General features: G+C 34.0%; 1 protein-coding gene and 1 long non-coding RNA gene across 2 annotated transcripts; both read right to left on the bottom strand.

Annotated features, from left to right (window-relative positions):
• Window positions 1-241: 241 nt before the first annotated feature.
• LOC135450244 (uncharacterized) lies at window positions 242-1,090 on the bottom strand. The gene is made up of 2 exons (XR_010440979.1): window positions 1,030-1,090; window positions 242-784 (listed from the first exon to the last, which is right to left on the bottom strand). It is a non-coding gene; the product is annotated as an uncharacterized LOC135450244 (long non-coding RNA).
• A 1,485-nt stretch (window positions 1,091-2,575) lies between these two features.
• MMADHC (metabolism of cobalamin associated D) lies at window positions 2,576-22,791 on the bottom strand. The gene is made up of 8 exons (XM_064718248.1): window positions 22,688-22,791; window positions 22,345-22,394; window positions 19,097-19,241; window positions 16,120-16,328; window positions 13,451-13,556; window positions 12,545-12,675; window positions 7,275-7,361; window positions 2,576-2,865 (listed from the first exon to the last, which is right to left on the bottom strand). Exons 2-8 carry the CDS (start codon window positions 22,351-22,353, stop codon window positions 2,671-2,673), a joined length of 882 nt encoding a protein of 293 aa, XP_064574318.1. The 5' UTR covers window positions 22,354-22,394; window positions 22,688-22,791; the 3' UTR covers window positions 2,576-2,670.
• Window positions 22,792-22,839: the final 48 nt, after the last annotated feature.

Raw genomic sequence — 22,839 nt, 5'->3', positions numbered from 1 at the left:
TCCATGGCTCCAGCCCAGAGCCAAAGTGCAAGGCTCTGAAATTCCAGGTGTTCCAGGAGCCTTGGCATCCCTGCCCTGCTGCTCCCAGGGATTGTTTTTGGAGCCTGGAACCTTCCTGTTGAAACATCTCTCTAATTGCAATAATTAATCCTAATTGCTCTCTGCATTCCCAAATTCCACAGGCAAGTCTAGGTTGCATCCAAGCCCAGGAAAACAATGATGAGATCCAAGCACTGCCCCATTATCTCTCTCTTTTTTGGTATTTAATGACCTAAGAAAGTTACAAAAGCAACTTTAAATTACATTTAGGTAGATAAACTAATTAAATCTATTTAGCTAATACTGAGAAAATAAATCCCAAGCACCATGAAGACAAAAAACAATAAGAGATGAGTAATTCCAGGGTAATTAAGGACTTTTTATGGAGTCTCTGGATGAGTTGGAGACCACTGGAAGTTGACCTCATTCTCATTTTCCATGAGTGATTAGCCCAGATTTTATTAAGTTCTGCATTCTGGGAGAACAATTTTATGACTCATTACATTTTTTTTTTGCCAGTTCTTAATTTCAGGAATGGCAGATTTGTTGGGAATTTCAGTGGAATTTTCAGAGGATTCTGAGCATTACAATGAGCAATGAAAAGAATTCAATGAAAAGAATTGTTGAGGTGAGAGAAAATGGAGAAAATTCAAAAAGGAAAATCATCACTCCTCTGATTCTCAACACTGCCAATCCACATGTGGTGAACACACATTCCCAAGATCCCAGAAATAAATCCCAGCTACTTTTACCAATCCACATGTGGTGAACACACATTCCCAAGAGCCCAGAAATAAATCCCAGCCACTTTTACCAATCCACACATGTGGTGAACACACATTCCCAAGAGCCCAGAAATAAACTTTTACCAATCCACATGTGGTGAACACACATTCCCAAGAACCCAGAAATAAATCCCAGCCACTTTTACCAATCCACATGTGGTGAACACACATTCCCAAGAGCCCAGAAATAATAAATCCCAGCCACTTTTACCAATCCACATGTGGTGAACATTCCCAAGAGCCCAGAAATAAATCCCAGTTACTTTTTACCAATCCACATCTGGTGAACACATTCCCCAGAGCCCAGAAATAAATCCCAGTCACTTTTTACCAATCCACATGTGGTGAACACACATTCCCAAGAGCCCAGAAATAATAAATTCCAGCTACTTTTATCAATCCACATGTGGTGAACATTCCCAAGAGCCCAGAAATAATAAATTCCAGCTACTTTTATCAATCCACATGTGGTGAACATTCCCAAGAGCCCAGAAATAAATCCCAGTTACTTTTCCCAATCCACATGTGGTGAACACACATTCCCAAGAGCCCAAAATAAATCCCAGCTACTTTTACCAATCCACATGTGGTGAACACACATTCCCAAGAGCCCAGAAATAATAAATTCCAGCTACTTTTATCAATCCACATGTGGTGAACATTCCCAAGAGCCCAGAAATAATAAATCCCAGCCACTTTTACCAATCCACATGTGGTGAACACACATTCCCAAGAACCCAGAAATAAACTTTTACCAATCCACAACATGTGGTGAACACACATTCCCAAGAGCCCAGAAATAATAAATCCCAGCTACTTTTACCAATCCACACGTGGTGAACACACATTCCCAAGAGCCCAGAAATAAACTTTTACCAATCCACACGTGGTGAACACACATTCCCCAGAGCCCAAAATAAATCCCAGCTACTTTTTACCAATCCACATGTGGTGAACACACATTCCCAAGAGCCCAGAAATAAACTTTTACCAATCCACATGTGGTGAACACACATTCCCAAGAGCCCAGAAATAAATCCCAGCCACTTTTACCAATCCACATGTGGTGAACACACATTCCCAAGAGCCCAGAAATAAATTCCAGTTACTTTTTACCAATCCACAACATGTGGTGAACACACATTCCCAAGTGCCCAGAAATAATAAATCCCAGCCACTTTTCCCAATCCACATGTGGTGAACACACATTCCCAAGAGCCCAAAAATAATAAATCCCAGCTACTTTTAGCAACCCATATGTGGTGAACACACATTCCCCAGAGCCCAAAATAAATCCCAGCTACTTTTTACCAATCCACATGTGGTGAACATTCCCAAGAGCCCAGAATAAATCCCAGCTACTTTTACCAATCCACACATGGTGAACATTCCCAAGAGCCCAAAATAAATCCCAGCCACTTTTACCAATCCACATGTGGTGAACACACATTCCCAAGAGCCCAAAATAAATCCCAGCTACTTTTACCAATCCACATGTGGTGAACACACATTCCCAAGAGCCCAGAAATAAACTTTTACCAATCCACATGTGGTGAACACACATTCCCAAGAGCCCAGAATAAATCCCAGCTACTTTTACCAATCCACATGTGGTGAACACACATTCCCAAGATCCCAGAAATAAATCCCAGCTACTTTTACCAATCCACACATGGTGAACACACATTCCCAAGAGCCCAGAAATAAACTTTTACCAATCCACACGTGGTGAACACACATTCCCAAGAGCCCAGAAATAAATCCCAGCTACTTTTATTCTCTAAGAACACCCAGAGCGAGCAAGGCCTGGCGACACCGAGAAGGGCAGGATGGCAGCAGGGAGGGCTCAGTGGCCACTGAGTTTCCTCATGATGGGGCTGTCGGGCTCAGCGTTGGTGAAGATGGTGCCCACCAGCACGTGGGTGCCCCACAGGTGGTGCCTGATCACTTTGCAGCAGCCCAGGTCATCCACAGCAAAGCCCAAGTGCCGGTAGCGCTCGTCCGTCTCCAGCAGGGGGTTGTTGCTGTAAGGCCCGAAAAACTACACAGAAATAATAATAATAATTAATAAATCAATAAAAGGTGTTGGAGATTTTTTCAGAAATGGCTTAAAAGGCAGCTAACCAATAGTAATACGTATTTGGAGGTGTGAAACATAATTGATATACCAAAGTAACCAACTGTTATGAAGCATAGGAGGGGCTCCGGGGCTACAGCCAACCATAACTCCCAGAGAAAAGAAAATTCTAGAAACTTGGGAGGAGAAAAGGGGTGATTGACTGGGCCCAGGGAGGAGACAACTTTCACTTAATAAGGGAGAATATGGGAGGAACAGTTTCATTTTGGCAACTAAGAACAGCGAGGTTTCCATGGCAACCTAACTGACAGGGTAGGCGGGAACTAACAGGGAAGGAAGAAACCATTTAATACAGAAAATAGGGGAGCAAACTGACAAACTTAAGAACACACTACAGCACTGTGAGGAGCAAATTCTCTGTAAACAGCAGGAGTTCTCAGGTTGTTTTCAATAACAAGTAAATATCTTGTCCTTGGAGGAGGAGAGAAAATCTGGAATAGAATTCTCCAGATCCATCCCAGAATACTTCCCCAAGTGTTAATTAGCTATTCCATTATTTACCATTATTATTATTATTTATTGTTACTAATGTTATTACTATTGTTTTTATTATTTTATTATAGTTTATTTTATTTTGTATTCCTGAAGTTTGATTTTATAGGAGAAATTTCAGTCTGGCTCTTGTGATGGGAGGAAAACCCATAAGGTATGAGAAAGCAAAAGTGACAAACATGAAGGCCTTGAGAACCTTGCATACCAGGGTTCTCAGGCAGTTTTCTCATAACAAGAAAATATTCTATCTTTGGCTGTTTTGGGAAAGTAAAAGTAAGTTTTGAGAACACATTGAAAACAAAAGAAGGGGTTGGTGTGTTATCTGTGACCTATTGTGAGCTCGGGTTTTGCAATATGCATGAACTTAATTAACACAGTTATAAAAAGTGACTGATTGAGTCAATAAATTGAAGGTGGCTCGTCCTCCTTTGCTTCAACAAAAAGGTTTTCACTTGGCCCAGGGAGGAGAAAAGGAAAAAGGGGAGGAGGAATTCTATCACCCACAAGATTGACAATGGAACTGGCAGGGCTGTGGCGGGAAAGCTGAGGGCAGAACCATTTCACACAAAATGGGGGGGGAATGATGAGGCGGGAAAGCTGAGGAGGGCAGAACCATTTCACACCAAATGGGGGGGGAATGATGAGGCGGGAAAGCTGAGGAGGGCAGAACCATTTCACACCAAATGGGGGGGAGCAGGTACATAAAATGGGGGAGGAATGATGAGGCGGGAAAGCTGAGGAGGGCAGAACCATTTCACACCAAATGGGGGGGGGAATGATGAGGCGGGAAAGCTGAGGAGGGCAGAACCATTTCACACAAAATGGGGGGGAAATGATGAGGCGGGAAAGCTGAGGAGGGCAGAACCATTTCACACCAAATGGGGGGGGAATGATGAGGCAGGAAAGCTGAGGAGGGCAGAACCATTTTACACAAAATGGGGGGGGAATGATGAGGCGGGAAAGCTGAGGAGGGCAGAACCATTTCACACCAAATGGGGGGGAGCAGGTACATAAAATGGGGGGGGAATGATGAGGCGGGAAAGCTGAGGAGGGCAGAACCATTTTACACAAAATGGGGGGGAATGATGAGGCGGGAAAGCTGAGGAGGACAGAACCATTTCACACCAAATGGGGGGGAATAATGAGGCGGGAAAGCTGAGGAGGGCAGAACCATTTCACACCAAATGGGGGGGAATGATGAGGCAGGAAAGCTGAGGAGGGCAGAACCATTTCACACCAAATGGGGGGGAGCAGATACATAAAATGGGGAGGAATGATGAGGCGGGAAAGCTGAGGAGGGCAGAACCATTTTACACAAAATGGGGGGGAGCAGATACATAAAATGGGGGAGGAATGATGAGGCGGGAAAGCTGAGGAGGGCAGAACCATTTTACACAAAATGGGGGGGGAATGATGAGGCGGGAAAGCTGAGGAGGGCAGAACCATTTTACACCAAATGGGGGGGAATGATGAGGCGGGAAAGCTGAGGAGGGCAGAACCATTTCACACAAAATGGGGGGGGAATGATGAGGCGGGAAAGCTGAGGAGGGCAGAACCATTTCACACCAAATGGGGGGGGAATGATGAGGCGGGAAAGCTGAGGAGGGCAGAACCATTTCACACCAAATGGGGGGGAGCAGGTACATAAAATGGGGAGGAATTAAATGAAATTAAACACACCACACCAGTGGATTTCCAGTTCTGATGGATGGGGGAAAGAAAAGCTCGGGTTTAGCTGTGGGGAGAAGTTTTATGTGGAGTTTGAAGGGATTTTCTTTCAAATCCCAAGCCCACCTTTGTGAGGAATTTGTGCTGAAACAGCACAAACAGGACAGGGACTAAGGAGAGAAAATTCCCAGGAAATTGTAAAATTAACAACTCAAATCTGCAATAAATCCCTAAAGAAAGTTGGTTAGAGGAGCAAAAATGTGATTCAATTGTGAACAGGGATTTCAATTAAACTGGTATTTAAGTATTTAAATGAAACTGGTATTTAAGTTACAAAGAGGTATCTAAACTGATATTTAAATTAAACTGGTATGTAAATTAAACTGATATTTAAATTAAACTGATATTACAATTAAACTGATATTTAAGTTGCAGACAGGTATTTCAATTAAATTGATATTTCCATTAAACTGATATTTAGGTTGAAAAGAGGTATTTATATCCAACTGGTATTGAAATATTTAAACTGATATTTAAGTTGCAAGCATGTATTTAAATAAAAGTTACATGTAAATTAAACTGATATTTAAGTTGCAAAGAGGTATTTATATTAATACTATAAATATAATATATATTTATAGTTATAATAAGGTTTTATTATAAATATATTTATTTATATTTATAATAAGGTATTATTATAAGTATTATTATAATACCTTTAAATAAGGTATTATTATAAATGTATTTATTTATATTAATATTATAAACATTATATATATATATATACACATTAATATTATAAGCTGGTATTGAAGTATTTAAACTGATATTTAAGTTGCAAGCAGGTATTTAAATGAAAGTTATATGTAAATTAAACTGATATTTAAGTTGCAGACAGGTATTTAAATTAAACTGGTATTGATGTATTTAAACTAACTGATATTAAAATTAAACTGATATTTAAGTTGCAAACAGGTATTTAAATTAAACTGATATTTAGGTTGAAAAGAGGTATTTATATTAAACTGGTATTGAAGTATTTAAACTGATATTTAATTTGCAAACAATTATTTATATTAAACTGGTATTGAAATATTCAAACTGATATTTAAGTTGCAAACAGGTATTTCAATGAAAGTGATATGTAAATTAAACTGATATTTAAGTTGCAAGCAGGTATTTAAATAAAAGTTACATGTAAATTAAACTGATATTTAGGTTGAAAAGAGGTATTTATATTAAACTGGTATTGAAATATTTAAACTGATATTTAAGTTGCAAACAGGTATTTAAATGAAACTGATATTTCAATTAAACTGATATTTCAATTAAACTGATATTTCAATTAAATTGATATTTAAATTAAACTGATATTTAAGCTGCAAACAGGTATTTAAATTAAACTGGTATTGAAGTATTTAAACTGATATTTAAGTTGCAAACAAGTGTTTAAATTAACTGATATTTAAGTATTTAAACTGATATTGGAGTTGCAAACAGGTATTTAAATTAAACTGATATTTAAGCTGCAAACAGGCATTTATATTAAACTGGTATTTAAATTAAACTGATATTTAGGTTGAAAAGAGGTATTTATGTTAAACTGGTATTGAAATATTTAAACTGATATTTAAGTTGCAAGCAGGTATTTAAATAAAAGTTACATGTAAATTAAACTGATATTTAAGTTGCAAACAGGTATTTAAATTAAACTGGTATTGAAGTATTTAAACTGATATTTAAGTTGCAAACAGGTATTTAAATTAAACTGATATTTCAATTAAACTGATATTTAAATGAAACTGATATTTAAGTTGCAGACAGGTATTTCAATTAAATTGATATTTCAATTAAACTGATATTTAAGTTGCAAACAGGTATTTATATTAAACTGGTATTGAAGTATTTAAACTGATATTTAAGTTGCAAGCATGTATTTAAATTAAAGTTACATGTAAATTAAACTGATATTTAAGTTGAAAACAGGTATTTAGGTACTTACAGGTATTCAGGAACTTCTCCAGTCCCTAAATTCCAATTTAATTTCCTAACAGAGCTGGCCCTGCACTCAGAGCTTAGAAACCTTCATTTATTCAGGAATTATCCTGGAAAAATTGGATTTAATCCAAATTTTACAGCAAGAAGGAACTCACAGCCAGCCCTGAGGAGGGGTCAATGAAATCAGCCCAGTAGCCCTCAGCAGAAATCGCACAGCAAATTTCCTTGGCACCATTGATGAACTGCAAATAAAAATTGGCAAAAGAAAGGCATCAAAAATGAGGTTATCCCAGAAAATGAATGATTTCTGACTTTAGTTGTTAGAAATAAAATTATTTATTTACTTATAGTTGTAAAAATTGGATTTTCTCTGTAATTAGTGGGCTGAAAAGGTCAAGGTTTCAAATTGATAAAAATAGGATTTATGTAGCTTCAGTCCCTTAACAGGGCCAAAATAAGGGAAATTTAATTTTTATAGCAAATTCTGTATTAATTTGAGGGAAATTTAACTTTTACAGCAAATTCTGTATTAATTTAAAATGAGGGAATTTATCCTTTACAGTAAATTCTGTATTAATTCAAAATAAGGAAAATTTATCCTTTACAGTAAATTCTGTATTAATTCAAAATAAGGAAAATTTACCCTTTACAGTAAATTTTGTATTAGTTCAAAATGAGAGATTTTTACCCTTTAAAGTAAATTCTGTATTAATTCAAAATAAGGAAAATTTATCCTTTACAGTAAATTCTGTGTTAGTTTAAAACACGGAAAATTTATCCTGTATTACCTCAAAATAAGGAAAATTTATCCTTTACAATAAATTCTGTATTAATTCAAAACTAGGGAATTTTACCCTTATTTTGGATTAATATTAATAATATTAATATTATTTTGTATTAGTAATTAATAATTATATTCTGTATTAATTCAAAATAAGGAAAATTTATCCTTTACAATAAATTCTGTATTAATTCAAAATAAGGAAAATTTACCCTTTACAATAAATTCTGTATTAGTTCAAAATAAGGAAAATTTATCCTTTACAATAAATTCTGTATTAATTCAAAACTAGGGAATTTTACCCTTATTTTGGATTAATATTAATATTATTTTGTATTAGTAATTAATAATTATATTCTGTATTAGTTCAAAATGAGGAAAATTTATCCTTTACAGCAAATTCTGTATTAATTCAAAATAAGGAAAATTTACCCTTTACAATAAATTCTGTATTAATTCAAAATAAGGAAAATTTACCCTTTACAATAAATTCTGTATTAATTCAAAACTAGGGAATTTTACCCTTATTTTGGATTAATATTAATAATATATTATTTTGTATTAGTAATTAATAATTATATTATTTTATTCTCATTTTTAGCCCATGAAATGAGGATTTTAATCTCATTTTTTAGCCCCTGAAATGAGGATTTTATTCTCATTTTTTAGCCCATGAAATGAGGATTTTATTCTCATTTTTAGCCCATGAAATGAGGATTTTAATCTCATTTTTTTGCCCCTGAAATGAGGATTTTAATCTCAGAAATAATTCAAAGAGAAGAACACACTGAAGGGAAGGAAATTTGAATTTTTGTGTCATTTTGTGTTGATTCCTTTTTTTGTGGTTGATTTAGACAGCCCATATTTGCATTTTAGGGCATTCCCAGATTAATTTCAGGCATAAATATTTTTTATTTCCAGATGAAATGTTGGGTTTGGGGATATTTTATAAAGAATAGGCAGAAATGTTCTTTTTTTGAGGTGCTGAGGGCAGTGAACAGCGACACTTGGTGGGGAAATGGTCAAATTGTGGGAAATAAATGGGAAATAAAAATAAAAGGGATTTTCAGAGCCCTCTAGAGAGAAAGTTAAGATGAAAAACAAAATTGAAATTTGGGGTTAAAAGAATTAAAAACATTCATTAAAGTGGACAAAAACCCCAGAGAAAATGGTGATTTTTAAATTTTTGACCATTAAAATTGCAGTGGAATCATAATTAAATGAATTAAAAATTTAAATTAAATTTTTATAATTATAAATTTTTAAATTTATATATTAAAAATTATATAAATTATAATTAGTAACGAAGAACTAAAATAGAAGTGTATTATAAATGGTATTAAAGATAAAAATCTAATATATTACATTTAATAATGTAATAGAGATCTATATTATATACAGATCTATATTATATAGATCTCTCTATATATATAGAATATAGATTTATATTATATGTACCTCTCTATATATATAGAATAAGGGTCTATATATAAAACATGGATCTATATTTTATATATATATATATAAAACACGGATCTAAATTATATATCTCTATATATAAATTATGGATCTCTATTATATATCTATATATATAATATGGATCTGTATTATAAATATCTATAAATAAAAATATAGAACTATATTATTTATACCTCTCTATATGTAAAATATGGATCTAAATTATATATATCTATATATACAAAATATGGATCTATATTATATATATAAAAATATGGATCTGTGTTACATATCTATATATAGAACATAGATTTATATTATATATATCACTATACATATAATATGGATCTATATAATATATTTCTCTATATATAATATGGATGTAAATTATATATATCTCCCTATATAAAATATGGATCTGCATTATAGATATCTATTTATATATCTATATAAAATATGGATGGATATTATATATATAAAATATGGATTTGTATTATATATCTATATATAGAATATGGATCTATATTATATCTATCTATCTATCTATAGAATATAGATCTGTATTATATCTATCTATAGAATATGGATCTATATCATATATCTCTATAGAATATGGATCCATAGTACATCTATCTCTATATACAGAACATGGATCTATATCCCACATATCTCTCTATATATACAATATGGATCTATATTATATCTATCTCTGTATCTATACAATATGGATCTATATCACACATATCTCTCTCTATATACAACATGGATCTATATCCCACATATCTCTCTATATATACAATATGGATCTATATCACACGTATCTCTGTATCTATACAATATGGATCTATATCACACATATCTCTATATACAACATGGATCTATACATCACACATATCTCTCTATATATAGAATATGGATCTATATTATATCTATCTCTCTCTATATACAATATGGATCTATATTGTATCTATCTCTCTATATACAACATGGATCTATATCACACGTATCTCTCTATATATAGAATATGGATCTATATCACACATGTTTCTGTATCTATACAGTATGGATCTATATCACACATATCTCTGTATCTATACAATATGGATCTATATTATATCTATCTCTCTATATATAGAATATGGATCTATATCACACATATCTCTATATACAACATGGATCTATATTATATCTATCTCTCTATATATAGAATATGGATCTATATCACACATATCTCTATATAGAATATGGATATTACACATATCTCTCTATATATAGAATTTGGATCTATATTACACAAATCTCTATATACAACATGGATCTATATTATATCTATCTCTATATATAGAATATGGATATTACACATATCTCTCAATATATACAATATGGATCTATATTACACATATCTCTGCATCTATACAATATGGATCTATATTCCACATATCTCTCTATATACAGAATATGGATCTATATTATATCTATCTCTCTATATACAACATGGATCTATATCACACAAATATCTCTATTTACAATATGGATCTATATCCCACATATCTCTCTATATATACAATATGGATCTATATTATATCTATTTCTCTCTATATACAGCATGGATCTATATCACACATATCTCTGTATCTATAGAATATGGATCTATATCCCACATATCTCTCTATATATACTATATGGATCTATATTATATCTATCTCTCTATATATAGAATATGGATCTATATCACACGTATCTCTATATACAACATGGATCTATATCACACGTATTTATCTATATACAACATGGATCTATATCACACGTATCTCTATATACAACATGGATCTATATCACACGTATCTCTCTATATATACAATATGGATCTATATCTGTATCTCTATATACAACATGGATCTATATCGCACGTATCTCTCTCTATATACAATATGGATCTATATTATATCTATCTCTCTATCTATACAATATGGATCTATATTATATCTATCTCTATATCTATATCATATGGATCTATATCACACATATTTCTGTATCTATACAATATGGATCTATATCACACATATCTCTATATACAACATGGATCTACATCACACATATCTCTGTATCTATAGAATATGGATATTACACATATCTCTCTATATATACAACATGGATCTATATCACACGTATCTCTCCATATATACAATATGGATCTATATTATATCTATCTCTCAATATATACAATATGGATCTATATTTCACATATCTCTGTATCTATAGAACATGGATCTATATTATATCTATCTCTCTCTATATACAACATGGATCTATATCACACGTATCTCTCCATATATACAATATGGATCTATATTATATCTATCTATCTAAAGAATATGGATCTATATCACACGTATCTCTATATACATGGATCTATATCACACGTCTCTCTATATACAATATGGATCTATATTTCACATATCTCTGTATCTATAGAACATGGATCTATATCACACATATCTCTGTATATAGAATATGGATATTACACATATCTCTCTATATATAGAATTTGGATCTATATTACACAAATCTCTATATACAACATGGATCTATATTATATCTATCTCTATATATAGAATATGGATATTACACATATCTCTCTATATATAGAATATGGATCTATATCACACATATCTCTGTATATATACAATATGGATCTATATCACATATATCTCTCTATATATACAATATGGATCTATATTATATCTATCTCTCTATATATAGAATATGGATCTATATCACACATATCTCTATATACAACATGGATCTATATCACACGTATCTATCTATACAACATGGATCTATATCACATATCTCTCTCTATATATACAATATGGATCTATATCACACATATCTCTGTATATATACAACATGGATCTATATCACACATATCTCTCTATATACAATATGGATCTATATCACACGTATCTCTATATACAACATGGATCTATATCACACGTATCTCTATATACAACATGGATCTATATCACATGTATCTATCTGTACAACATGGATCTATACATCCCACATATCTCTCTATACACAATATGGATCTATATCACACGTATCTCTCTATACACCATGGATCTCTATCTGTATCTCTCAGGGATGTACAGGACGGGCACTGGGCTTTGGTGCTGCACTGACGTTCTCCAGCAGCGCCTCCCTCTCCTGCTCCACCTCGTGGCTCCACACGCTCATGTCGTGCTGGCTCCTCTGCGTCACCGTCAGCACCGTCAGGCGCTGGGGCTGCGCCTCGGGGAACAGCGCCTGCACGTCTGCAACGGGATCACTGATATTTAGGTTGCAAACAGGTATTTAGGTACTTAACAGGTATTTAGGAGCTTCTCCAGTCCCTAAATTCCAATTTCATTTCCTGACAGAGCTGGCCCTGCACTCAGAGCTGACACATAAAAATAAAAATATAAATATAAATACAGAGTTTGTCCTGCTCTGCAGGGCAGCCTTCACCCCACACACACCCTTTTAAATTGCTTCATTTATTGGTGTTATTTTAATTTTTATTAGTATTACAATTAATATATAATAAATATAAATGTGGGGAAAATACAGAGTTTGTACTGCTCTGCAGGGCAGCCTTCCCTCCCAGCCATCCCAATATTTCAGTCAGATTTCCCTTTTTAAATTACTTTTCAAAATTTGTTTTCATTCAATTGTTATTAGTATTACAATTAATATATAATAAATATAAATGTGGGTATACAATTAATATATAATAAAAATAAAAATAAATATAAATATAAATACAGAATTTGTCCTGCTCTGCAGGGCAGCCTTCATCCCACACACCCACATCCCCTTTTAAATTGCTTCATTTATTGGTGTTATTGTAATTGTAATATTGTACTGATTATTTTTATTTTTGTACTGATTATTTTTATTTTTGTACTGATTATTATTATTTTTTTTTGTACTGATTATTTTTATTTTTGTCCTGATTATTTTACTTATGTCATATTCTGTGTGGAGCATTGCCATTCACTGGTTTTGCATTTAAAATGTGAATTTTTTGGGCTGGAAATCAAACTGAACCTTTTCTCAGCAGCTCAGGACAGGCTTGCACTGCACATTCCACCTTGGCATTTTCAAAGTAGCTTTCAGCATTATTGATCTGCTGCTTCTGGGGAGCATCAGAACCCTAAAAAGCACCAAAAATTCAAATTTTTAGTTTAATATCAAACAGGAATAAATCAGTATATCAAAATAGGGTTTAGGGATCAGATACACTCGAGCAGTTTCAGTGATTTGCAGTGGTAATTCACATTTTTCATATTATATATTGAAATAATAATATTATTAATAATATTGAAAGTTATTAAAAGATATTTAAAATTGGAAAAGATAGAAAAATATAGATAATTTTTAGAACTAAACATTGATTAAACTCTGTAAATACAAAATACTGAAGGAAATTTCAATTTTGAATTGAAATTATGAATGACAACGATGAATTTCTCATTATGAGATTGGAGGATTCCTGGATGAATATTATGATTTTTAGAACTAAATATTGCCCAACCTTTGCAAATCCACAAAATAAAATTCTGAAGGAAATTACAATTTTACTGGGTGGATTGAAAATGATGAATTTCTCATTGTGAGCTTGGGGGATTCCTGGATGAATATTATGATTTTTAGAATTAAACTTGTCCAAAATTTGCAAATCCAGATCCATAAAATAAAATACTGAAGGAAAATTCAATTTTGAATTGAAATGATGAATGACAACGATGAATTTCTCATTATGAGCTTGGGGGATTCCTGGATGAATATTATGATTTTTAGAATTAAACTTGTCCAAAATTTGCAAATCCAGATCCATAAAATAAAATACTGAAGGAAATTTCAATTTTGAATTGAAATTATGAATGACAATGATGAATTTCTCATTATGAGCTTGAGGGATTCCTCTGTGAATTCCATTAATATAGAATTAAACATTGTCCAAAATTTGCAAATCCAGATCCATAAAATAAAATACTGAAGGAAAATTCAATTTTGAATTGAAATGATGAATGACAATGATGAATTTCTCATTATGAGCTTGAGGGATTCCTGGATGAATATTGATTTTTAGAATTAAACATTGCCCAAGCTTTAAAAATCCAGATCCATGAAATAAAATACTGAAGGAAAATTCCAATTTTATTGGGTGGATTGAAAATTATGAATTTTTCATTGTGAGTTTGGGGATTTCTGGGTGAATTTCACAATTTTTTATAACTAAACATTACCTAAACTTTGCAAATCCAGATCCATAAAATAAAATACTGAAGGAAATTTCAATTTTGAATTGAAATGATGAATTACAATGATGAATTTCTCATTGTGAGCTTGAGGGATTCCTCTGTGAATTCCATTAATATAGAATTAAACAGTGTCCAAAATTTGCAAATCCAGATCCATTCAATAAAATACTGAAGGAAAATTCAATTTTGAATTGAAATTATGAATGACAACGATGAATTTCTCATTATGAGCTTGGAGGATTCCTGGATGAATATTATGATTTTTAGAATTAAACATTGCCCAAAATTTGCAAATCCAGATCCATGAAATAAAATACTGAAGGAAATTTCAATTTTACAGGGTAGAAGGTGGCGAGATTTGGCCAACAGTTTGAAGACTGAAAATCCTGCCATGAATCACTCCTGAAATGCTGTTTCAAAACAGCCTGAAAGCTTTTTCTGCTAAAAATGAACCTAAAAATGAAAATGCCTTGAAGAAATATAGAAGCCTGTCCGGTTTTTGGCTGTTTGGGTGGCCTGGAAAGGCCCGGGGTGGCCTTGGGGCAGCCCAGGACGAGAAGAGGCTTCAGTTCTTTTCTCGGTCTCGGTGTTTATTAATTGTTTATCTAAAAGATTTTCTCTCGGCCCGACAGAGCTCTGCTCAGCAGCCAGCCATGAGCACACTCCCTGCCCTCCGGGCGGTCACCTATCTTTATACCCAAAGTTACGTGTACAATATTTATCATTTTTCCCCAATACCTTTCACCCTTATTGCCCAGTGCACTTTTAGTAATGACCAATCCCAAAGTGCCACCATCACCACAGAAGATGGAGGAGAAGAAGAAGAAGAAGGAGGACAGGACACGCCCCAATTCCTCCATCTTACTTCTCTAAACCCCCCTGTACAGAAATCCTAAACCCTGTGTTTCACTCTCTAATTAACCAATCCCTTCACCATTCACCCCGGTGAAACCCTCCTATCCTCACACAGGTGTCGTCTCCTGTGTAGGATCAAAGTCCAGCCACCAGACACTTCTGGAACATTCCAGGACTCCCGAGCCCCCCAAGGGTGCTCTCGGTGACACCTCAGTCCTGAGGTGCTGAGATCCCACAGAATCCTGCTGTAAAGCAGCCTTGATCCTGTAAATAATTAAGGTTCTCAGCCACCTTTTATATAAACAACAAGATTCTCAGACCGTTCTGTCCTTGGCTGCTGCTGGGAGCAGATGGCCAGTCTGGGAATAGAGATGAAGGTTTTGAGAACTTTCATATCATGGTGGGAACACTGATCTTGGTTTCAGTAAACCAACTTCAGGTATTGGAAACAAAAGGAGGAGCTGAACTTTTCTCTACAACCTATCAGGAGCTCAGATTTTACAATATGCATGAAGTGAATTAACACTGAGGCCTCTGGAATCCTCAGGAGCAAACCCTGAGGTGAAGGAATTTTCTAGAAAACCCTCCTGCTCTCACCTGGAACTCATTGATGCACTGGGCCATGACCAAGCGGTGCCGGTCGCTGGCTGAGGGCTGGGCCAGCAGCTCGGGCAGGCCGGGCGGTGCCCGCTGGCTGGCAGTGCCATGCAGGTGGCACCCAAAGCCCAGGTGCCCGGGCAGCTGGAAACGCCGGTCCTGAGGCCCAAAGGGACCCAGCAGCTCGTCCGGCCACACCGTCCTGGGGGCTGCGGGGAGGGGAGGGGAAAGGGGGTCAGGGAACAGCAAAAAAATGGGGCAGGGAACAGCAAAAATGGGGCAGGGAACAACAAAAATGGGGCAGGGAACAACAAAATGGGTCAGGGAACAGCAAAATGGGGCAGGGAACAGCAAAAATGGGGCAGGGAACAGCAAAACCTGCTAAGGAATGCCAAAGACAGCAGGGAAACCCAAAACTGGTCAGGAAATCCCAAAGCAATGAGGAAACCCCAAAAACAGTCAGGAAATCACAAAAACGGCCAGGAAACCCCAAACTGGTCAGGGAATCCCAAAAACGGCCAGGAAATCCAAAAACAGTCAGGGAATCCCAAAGACAGAAGGGAAACCCCAAAGACAGCAGGGAAATCCCAAAAACGGTCAGGAAACCCCAAAATCTGCTAAGGAATGCCAAAGACAGCAGGGAAACCCCAAACCAGTCAGGGAAACCCCAAAGATGGTCAGGAAAGCCCAAAGGAAGTCAGGGAAATCCCAAAGACGCCAGGAAACACCAAAGACAGAAGGGAAACCCAAAACTGGTCAGAGAAACCCAAAGACAGCAGGGAAACCCAAAGGCAGTCAGGAAATCCCAAAAACGGTCAGGAAACCCCCGAAATGGGTCAGGAAACCCCAAAACTTGCTAAGAAATCCCAAGACAGCAGGGAAACCCAAAAGACAGTCAGGAAACCCAAAACCACTCAGACGAGCCCAAAAACCAGCAGGGAAAACCGGTCAGGGGAACCCAAAAATGGCAGAGAAATCCCAAAACAGTCAGGGAAACCCAAAAGCAGCCAGGAAATCCCAAAGACAGCAGGGAATCCCAAAGATGAGCAGGGAAATCCCAAAGCAGTGAGGAAACCACAAAAACAGTCAGGAAATCACAAAACCAGCAGGGAATCCCAAAGCAGTCAGGGAAATCCCAAAAGCGGTCAGGAAACCCCCAAAATGGGTCAGGGAAACCCCAAAAATGGTCAGGAAAGCCCAAAGACAGCAGGGAAACCCCAAAGATGGTCAGGAAACCCAAAAGCAGTCAGGGGAACCCAAAGACGGCCAGGAAATCCAAAACTGGTCAGAGAAACCCAAAGACAGCTGGGAAGCCCAAAAGCAGCAGGGAAATCCCAAAACCGACAGGGAAATCCCAAGAACTGGTCAGGGAAACCCAAAAGCATTCAGGGAAACCCCAAAGACAGAAGGCAAACCCAAAAGCAGTCAGGGAATCCCAAAGCAATGAGGAAACCACAAAACCAGTCAGGGAATCCCAAAAACCATCAGGGAAAACCAAAAATGGTCAGGGAATCCCAAAGACAGCAGGGAAATCCCAAAAGCAGCCAAGAAACCCCAAAAGCAGTCTGGAAATCCCAAAGGAAAAATCACAAACCCCAAAACCAACAGGGAAACCCCAAACCAGCCAGGAAACCCAAAACCAACAGGGAAACCCCAAAACCAACCAGGAAACCCAAAAACAGCAGGGAAACCCCAAAGGTGGTCAGGGAAATCCCAAAACCAGCCAGGGAATTGCAAAGACAGAAGGAAACCCCAAAAGTGGTGAAGGAAACCCCAAAAACACCATGGAAACCCAAAAACCACCATGGAAACCCCAAAAAATGGTCAAGAAATCCCAAGAAATCCCATTTCAAAACTGGGATTGCAAAGGAAAAAAATTTGATTTTTCTTTTTTCTAAATGTGTTTTTTTTAATAAATTTGGTTTTCTACCAAGTCAAAAATCCCACTTCTAAATTCAGATTTCAAGGGAATAAATTTGCTTTTTTTCCTTATAAATTTGCTTTTTCTCTTCTACCAAGCCAAGAACCCCAGTTCCAAATTGGGATTTCAAGGGAATAAATTTGCTTTTTTTCCTAAACTTGCTTTTTATTTATAAATTTGATTTTTCTCTAGAAATTTGATTTTTCTCTTCTACCAAGTCAAGAACCCCAGTTCCAAATTGGGATTTCAGGGGAATAAAACTGCTTTTTTCCCCTAAATTTGCTTTTTCTCCATAAATTTGATTTTTCCCTTCTACCAAGTCAAAAATCCCAGTTCCAAATTGGGATTTCCAGGGGAATAAATTTGCTTTTTCTTTTTTTTCTAAATGTGCTTTTTTTAATAAATTTGCTTTTCTACCAAGTCAAAAATCCCACTTCTAAATTCAGATTTCAAGGGAATAAATTTGCTTTTTTCCCTAAATTTGCTTTTTCTCCATAAATTTGATTTTTCCCTTCTACCAAGCCCAAAATCCCAGTTCTAAATTCAGATTTCCAGGGAATAAAATTGCATTTTTCTCTTCTACCAAGTCAAGAATCCCAGTTCTAAATTCAGATTTCCAGGGAATAAAATTGCTTTTTTTCCTAAATTTGCTTTTTCTCCATAAATTTGATTTTTCCCTTCTACCAAGCCAAAAATCCCACTTCTAAATTCAGATTTCCAGGGAATAAATTTGCTTTTTTTCCTAAACTTGCTTTTTATTTATAAATTTGCTTTTTCTTTATAAATTTGATTTTTCCCTTCTACCAAGCCCAAAATCCCAGTTCTAAATTCAGATTTCAAGGGAATAAATTTGCTTTTTTCCTAAATGTGCTTTTTCAAATTTGATTTTCTACCAAGTCAAGAATCCCAGTTCCAAACTGGGATTTCAAGGGAATAAATTTGCTTTTTTCCTAAATGTGCTTTTTCTTCATAAATTTGCTTTTTCCCTTCTACCAAGCCCAAAATCCCAGTTCTAAATTGGGATTTCCAGGGAATAAATTTCCTTTTTTTCCTTACAGAGCTCGGGGGGTGCAGCAGCCACGAGGGGCTCATCAGAGCCCGAGGATCCGGCAGTGGAGAAAGTTCTGGAATTTCCAACCCTGCTGAGCAGGGAGGGGAACCCTGGCAGGTAGGAAACCAACCTGGCTCTGCTGCACAGCACCTGCACAGAAAAACATCCAAATCATTAATTAGTAATCTAATTAATTAATATTTTTGTAGGAAAAATACTAAGAGTCATTTAAAAGAAGCTACGTGAAAAATCTTCCCTCAATGATTATATTAAAATTTGAATTATAGCTATTTAAAGTATAAGAACCTAAGGCAGTAGAAGGTTTTTTTATCCAGCACTGTGTAAATATATATATTTACATCTGTGTAAATATAAATATATATATTTACTTCTGTGTAAATATAAATATATATTTATATATATAAGTAAATATATATAATACATATTTACTTCTGTGTAAATATACATATTTACTTCTGTGTAAAAATAAATAAATATATTTACTTCTGTGTAAATATATATATTTACTTCTGTGTAAATATAGATATATATATTTACTTCTGTGTAAATAAATATGTTTACTTCTGTGTAAATAGAAATATATTTACTTCTGTGTAAATATAAGTATAATATTTACTTCTGTGTAAATATATACATATATTTTCTTCTGTATAAATAAATATATTTACTTCTGTGTAAATATATATATTTACTTCTGTGTAAATATAGATATATATATTTACTTCTGTGTAAATATAAATATAATACTTCTGTGCAAATATAAATAGATATATTTACTTCTGTGTAAATGTAAATATATATGTTTACTTCTGTGTAAATATATAAATAGATATATTTACTTCTGTGTAAATATAAATATTTACTAATGTGTAAATATAAATATATATATTTACTTCTGTGTAAATATAAATAGATATATTTACTTCCGTGTAAATATAAATATATATTTACTTCTGTGTAAATATAAATACATATTTATTTCTGTGTAAATATAAATATATATCTTTACTTCTGTGTAAATATATATATTTACTTCTGTGTAAATATAAATATATATATTTACTTCTGTGTAAATATAAATATATATATTTACTTCTGTGTAAATATAAATATATATATTTACTTCTGTGTAAATATAAATATATATTTATATACATAAGTAAATTTATATTATATATATTTACTTCTGTGTAAATATAAATATTTACTTCCATGTAAATATAAATATATATTTACTTCTGTGTAAATATAAATATTTACTTCCGTGCAAATATAAATATCTATTTACTTCAGTCTAAATATAAATATATTTACTTCTGTGTAAATATAAATATATATTTACTTCCATGTAAATATAAATATATATATTTACTTCTGTGTAAATATAAAAGAATTTCTACCAAATTATAAGAACTCAAATGCTTCAAAACACATTTAATTTATGATTTAAATCAATTATTTCCAGTTCAAGCCTGGAGCTGTCTCCTTTACAAGATTCCTGTATCTGATTCCACTCCAATCTTTTTTCTTTATCACGCCAAATCCCTATTAAAATCAATTTTTGCATGATGAGGATGCCACAAACAGATGTAAACAATTACAGCCAACATGCAATTAGCAGAAAAGAGAATTTTTCTTCATTATCACTTGTCGCTAATTGCAGCTCATGCAAATATTGACACACCTGTATTTACTTCTGTGTAAATATAAATATATATTTATATATATAAGTAAATATATATATTATATATATTTACTTCTGTGTAAATATAAATACATATTTAACTCTGTGTAAATATAAATATATATATTTACTTCTGTGCAAATATATATATTTACTTCTGTGTAAATATATATATTTACTTCTGTATAAAAATAAATATATATATTTACTTCCATGTAAATATAAATATATATATTTACTCCTGTATAAATATATATATTACTTCTGTGTAAATATAAATATATATATTTACTTCTGTGTAAATACAAATATATATACTTACTTCTGTGTAAATAAATATATTTACTTCAGTGTAAATATAAATATATATTTACTTCTGTGTAAATACAAATAGATATATATTTACTTCTGTGTAAATATATATGTTTACTTCTGTGTAAATATAAATAGATATATTTACTTCTGTGTAAATATAAATATATATTTATATATATAAGTAAATATATATATTATATATATTTACTTCTGTGTAAATATAAATATATATTTATATAAATAAGTAAATATATAATTATATAAATATGTATTTATATATATTATTTAAATATATATATTACTTAAATATATTATATTTATATAATATTAATATATTATACTATATTAATATAGTTAATTAATATAACACTATATTAATATAGTAATATGTATACATTTACTTCCGTGTAAATATATATATTTACTTCTGTGTAAATAAATATACTTACTTCTGTGTAAATATATATATTTATATAAATAAGTAAATATATATAAATATATAAATATGTATTTATATATTTATATATTATTTAAATATACATATTTAGTAATATATTAATATTATACTATATTAATATAGTAATATATATATTTAGAAGTAAATATTATATTTATATATATTATATAAATATAATATTTACTTCTGTGAAAATATATAAATATATATATTTACTTCTGTGTAAATATAAATATATATATTTGCTTCTGTGTAAATATAAAAGAAACAGATGTAAACAATTACAGCCAACATGTAATTAGCAGAAAAGAGAATTTTTCTTCATTATCACTTGTCGCTAATTGCAGCTCATGCAAATTTTGCCACACCTGGCATTGAATAATTCACGTTATTATTGCTCATCCCCACGGCGGCAGCGATAACAACAACCAATAAAAGGAAAAAAACAATCAATAAAAAGGCGTTTTATTGCTTCAAATCAGCTGAGCGCTCCACAACACGCCCTGAGCCCAGGATGACAAAAAAACTCAGGAAAAAATTGGATTTAATCCTTAATTTCGTGATTATTCCTGGGATATTTACACTGGATTGGGTTTGGGGGAGAAATTCTTCCCTCTGAGGGTGCTGAGGTTTAACAAGTGTCCAAGCACGCTGCAAGTTGTCCCTTCTCGTGGCACGGAGTTGGAATTAAAGGATTTTTAAGTTTTTGGGTTTTTTTCCACCCAAACCTGTTTTTAATTGCATTTAATCCTCAATTCCGGGCGTCACTCACTCACATTGGCCATGGCAGACGCTGCTCTCCCCGCAATGACAGCCCCGGACAGCCCTGCAAAAGAGAAGGGAACGAGGAAAAGGAAGGAAAAAGGAAAAAGGGAAAATAAAAAAGGAAAAAAGGAAAAGGAGGCGCTGAACTCCCCAGCCCCAGAGCCCCCTCACACCCCGCCCGGCCTCCCCGCGTCCCAGCAGCGGCGCTGCCGCGGACATGCAGCAACAGCTGACGGGAAGGGAGCAAAAAATGGGAAAATGGGAGAAGGAAATGGGAAAAGGGAGAAGGAAACGGGAAAATAGAGGAGAAAACGGGAAAAGAGGAAAAGCAAAGGAGCCCCCGGCCGCCCTCACCTCTTCCTGCAAAATGGCGGCGCCCACCCGCCCCCGCCGCGCCCTCACCAAGCGTCCCCAGGCTGAGCCAACCGATCTGCCAACACCTCGATGGGAGCGGCGCGGTACCGCGAGGAATCCGCCGCTCGGCGTTCGGTTGTTCAGGGCTGCGG

This window comes from Zonotrichia leucophrys, chromosome 7, assembly GCF_028769735.1.
Source record: "Zonotrichia leucophrys gambelii isolate GWCS_2022_RI chromosome 7, RI_Zleu_2.0, whole genome shotgun sequence".
In the NCBI taxonomy this organism is placed as follows: Eukaryota; Metazoa; Chordata; class Aves; order Passeriformes; family Passerellidae; genus Zonotrichia; species Zonotrichia leucophrys.
The sequence above is the reverse complement of the archived record's forward strand: the minus strand, read 5'-3'. Positions and strand labels throughout refer to the sequence as shown.

Coding starts and splice junctions, on each gene's coding strand:
- MMADHC (XM_064718248.1), bottom strand. Junction 13,557..16,119: donor AGTGCATCAATGAGTTCCAG/GTGAGAGCAGGA, acceptor GGTGCTTTTTAG/GGTTCTGATGCTCCCCAGAA. Junction 2,866..7,274: donor ACCCCTCCTCAGGGCTGGCT/GTGAGTTCCTTC, acceptor ATTTCTGTGTAG/TTTTTCGGGCCTTACAGCAA.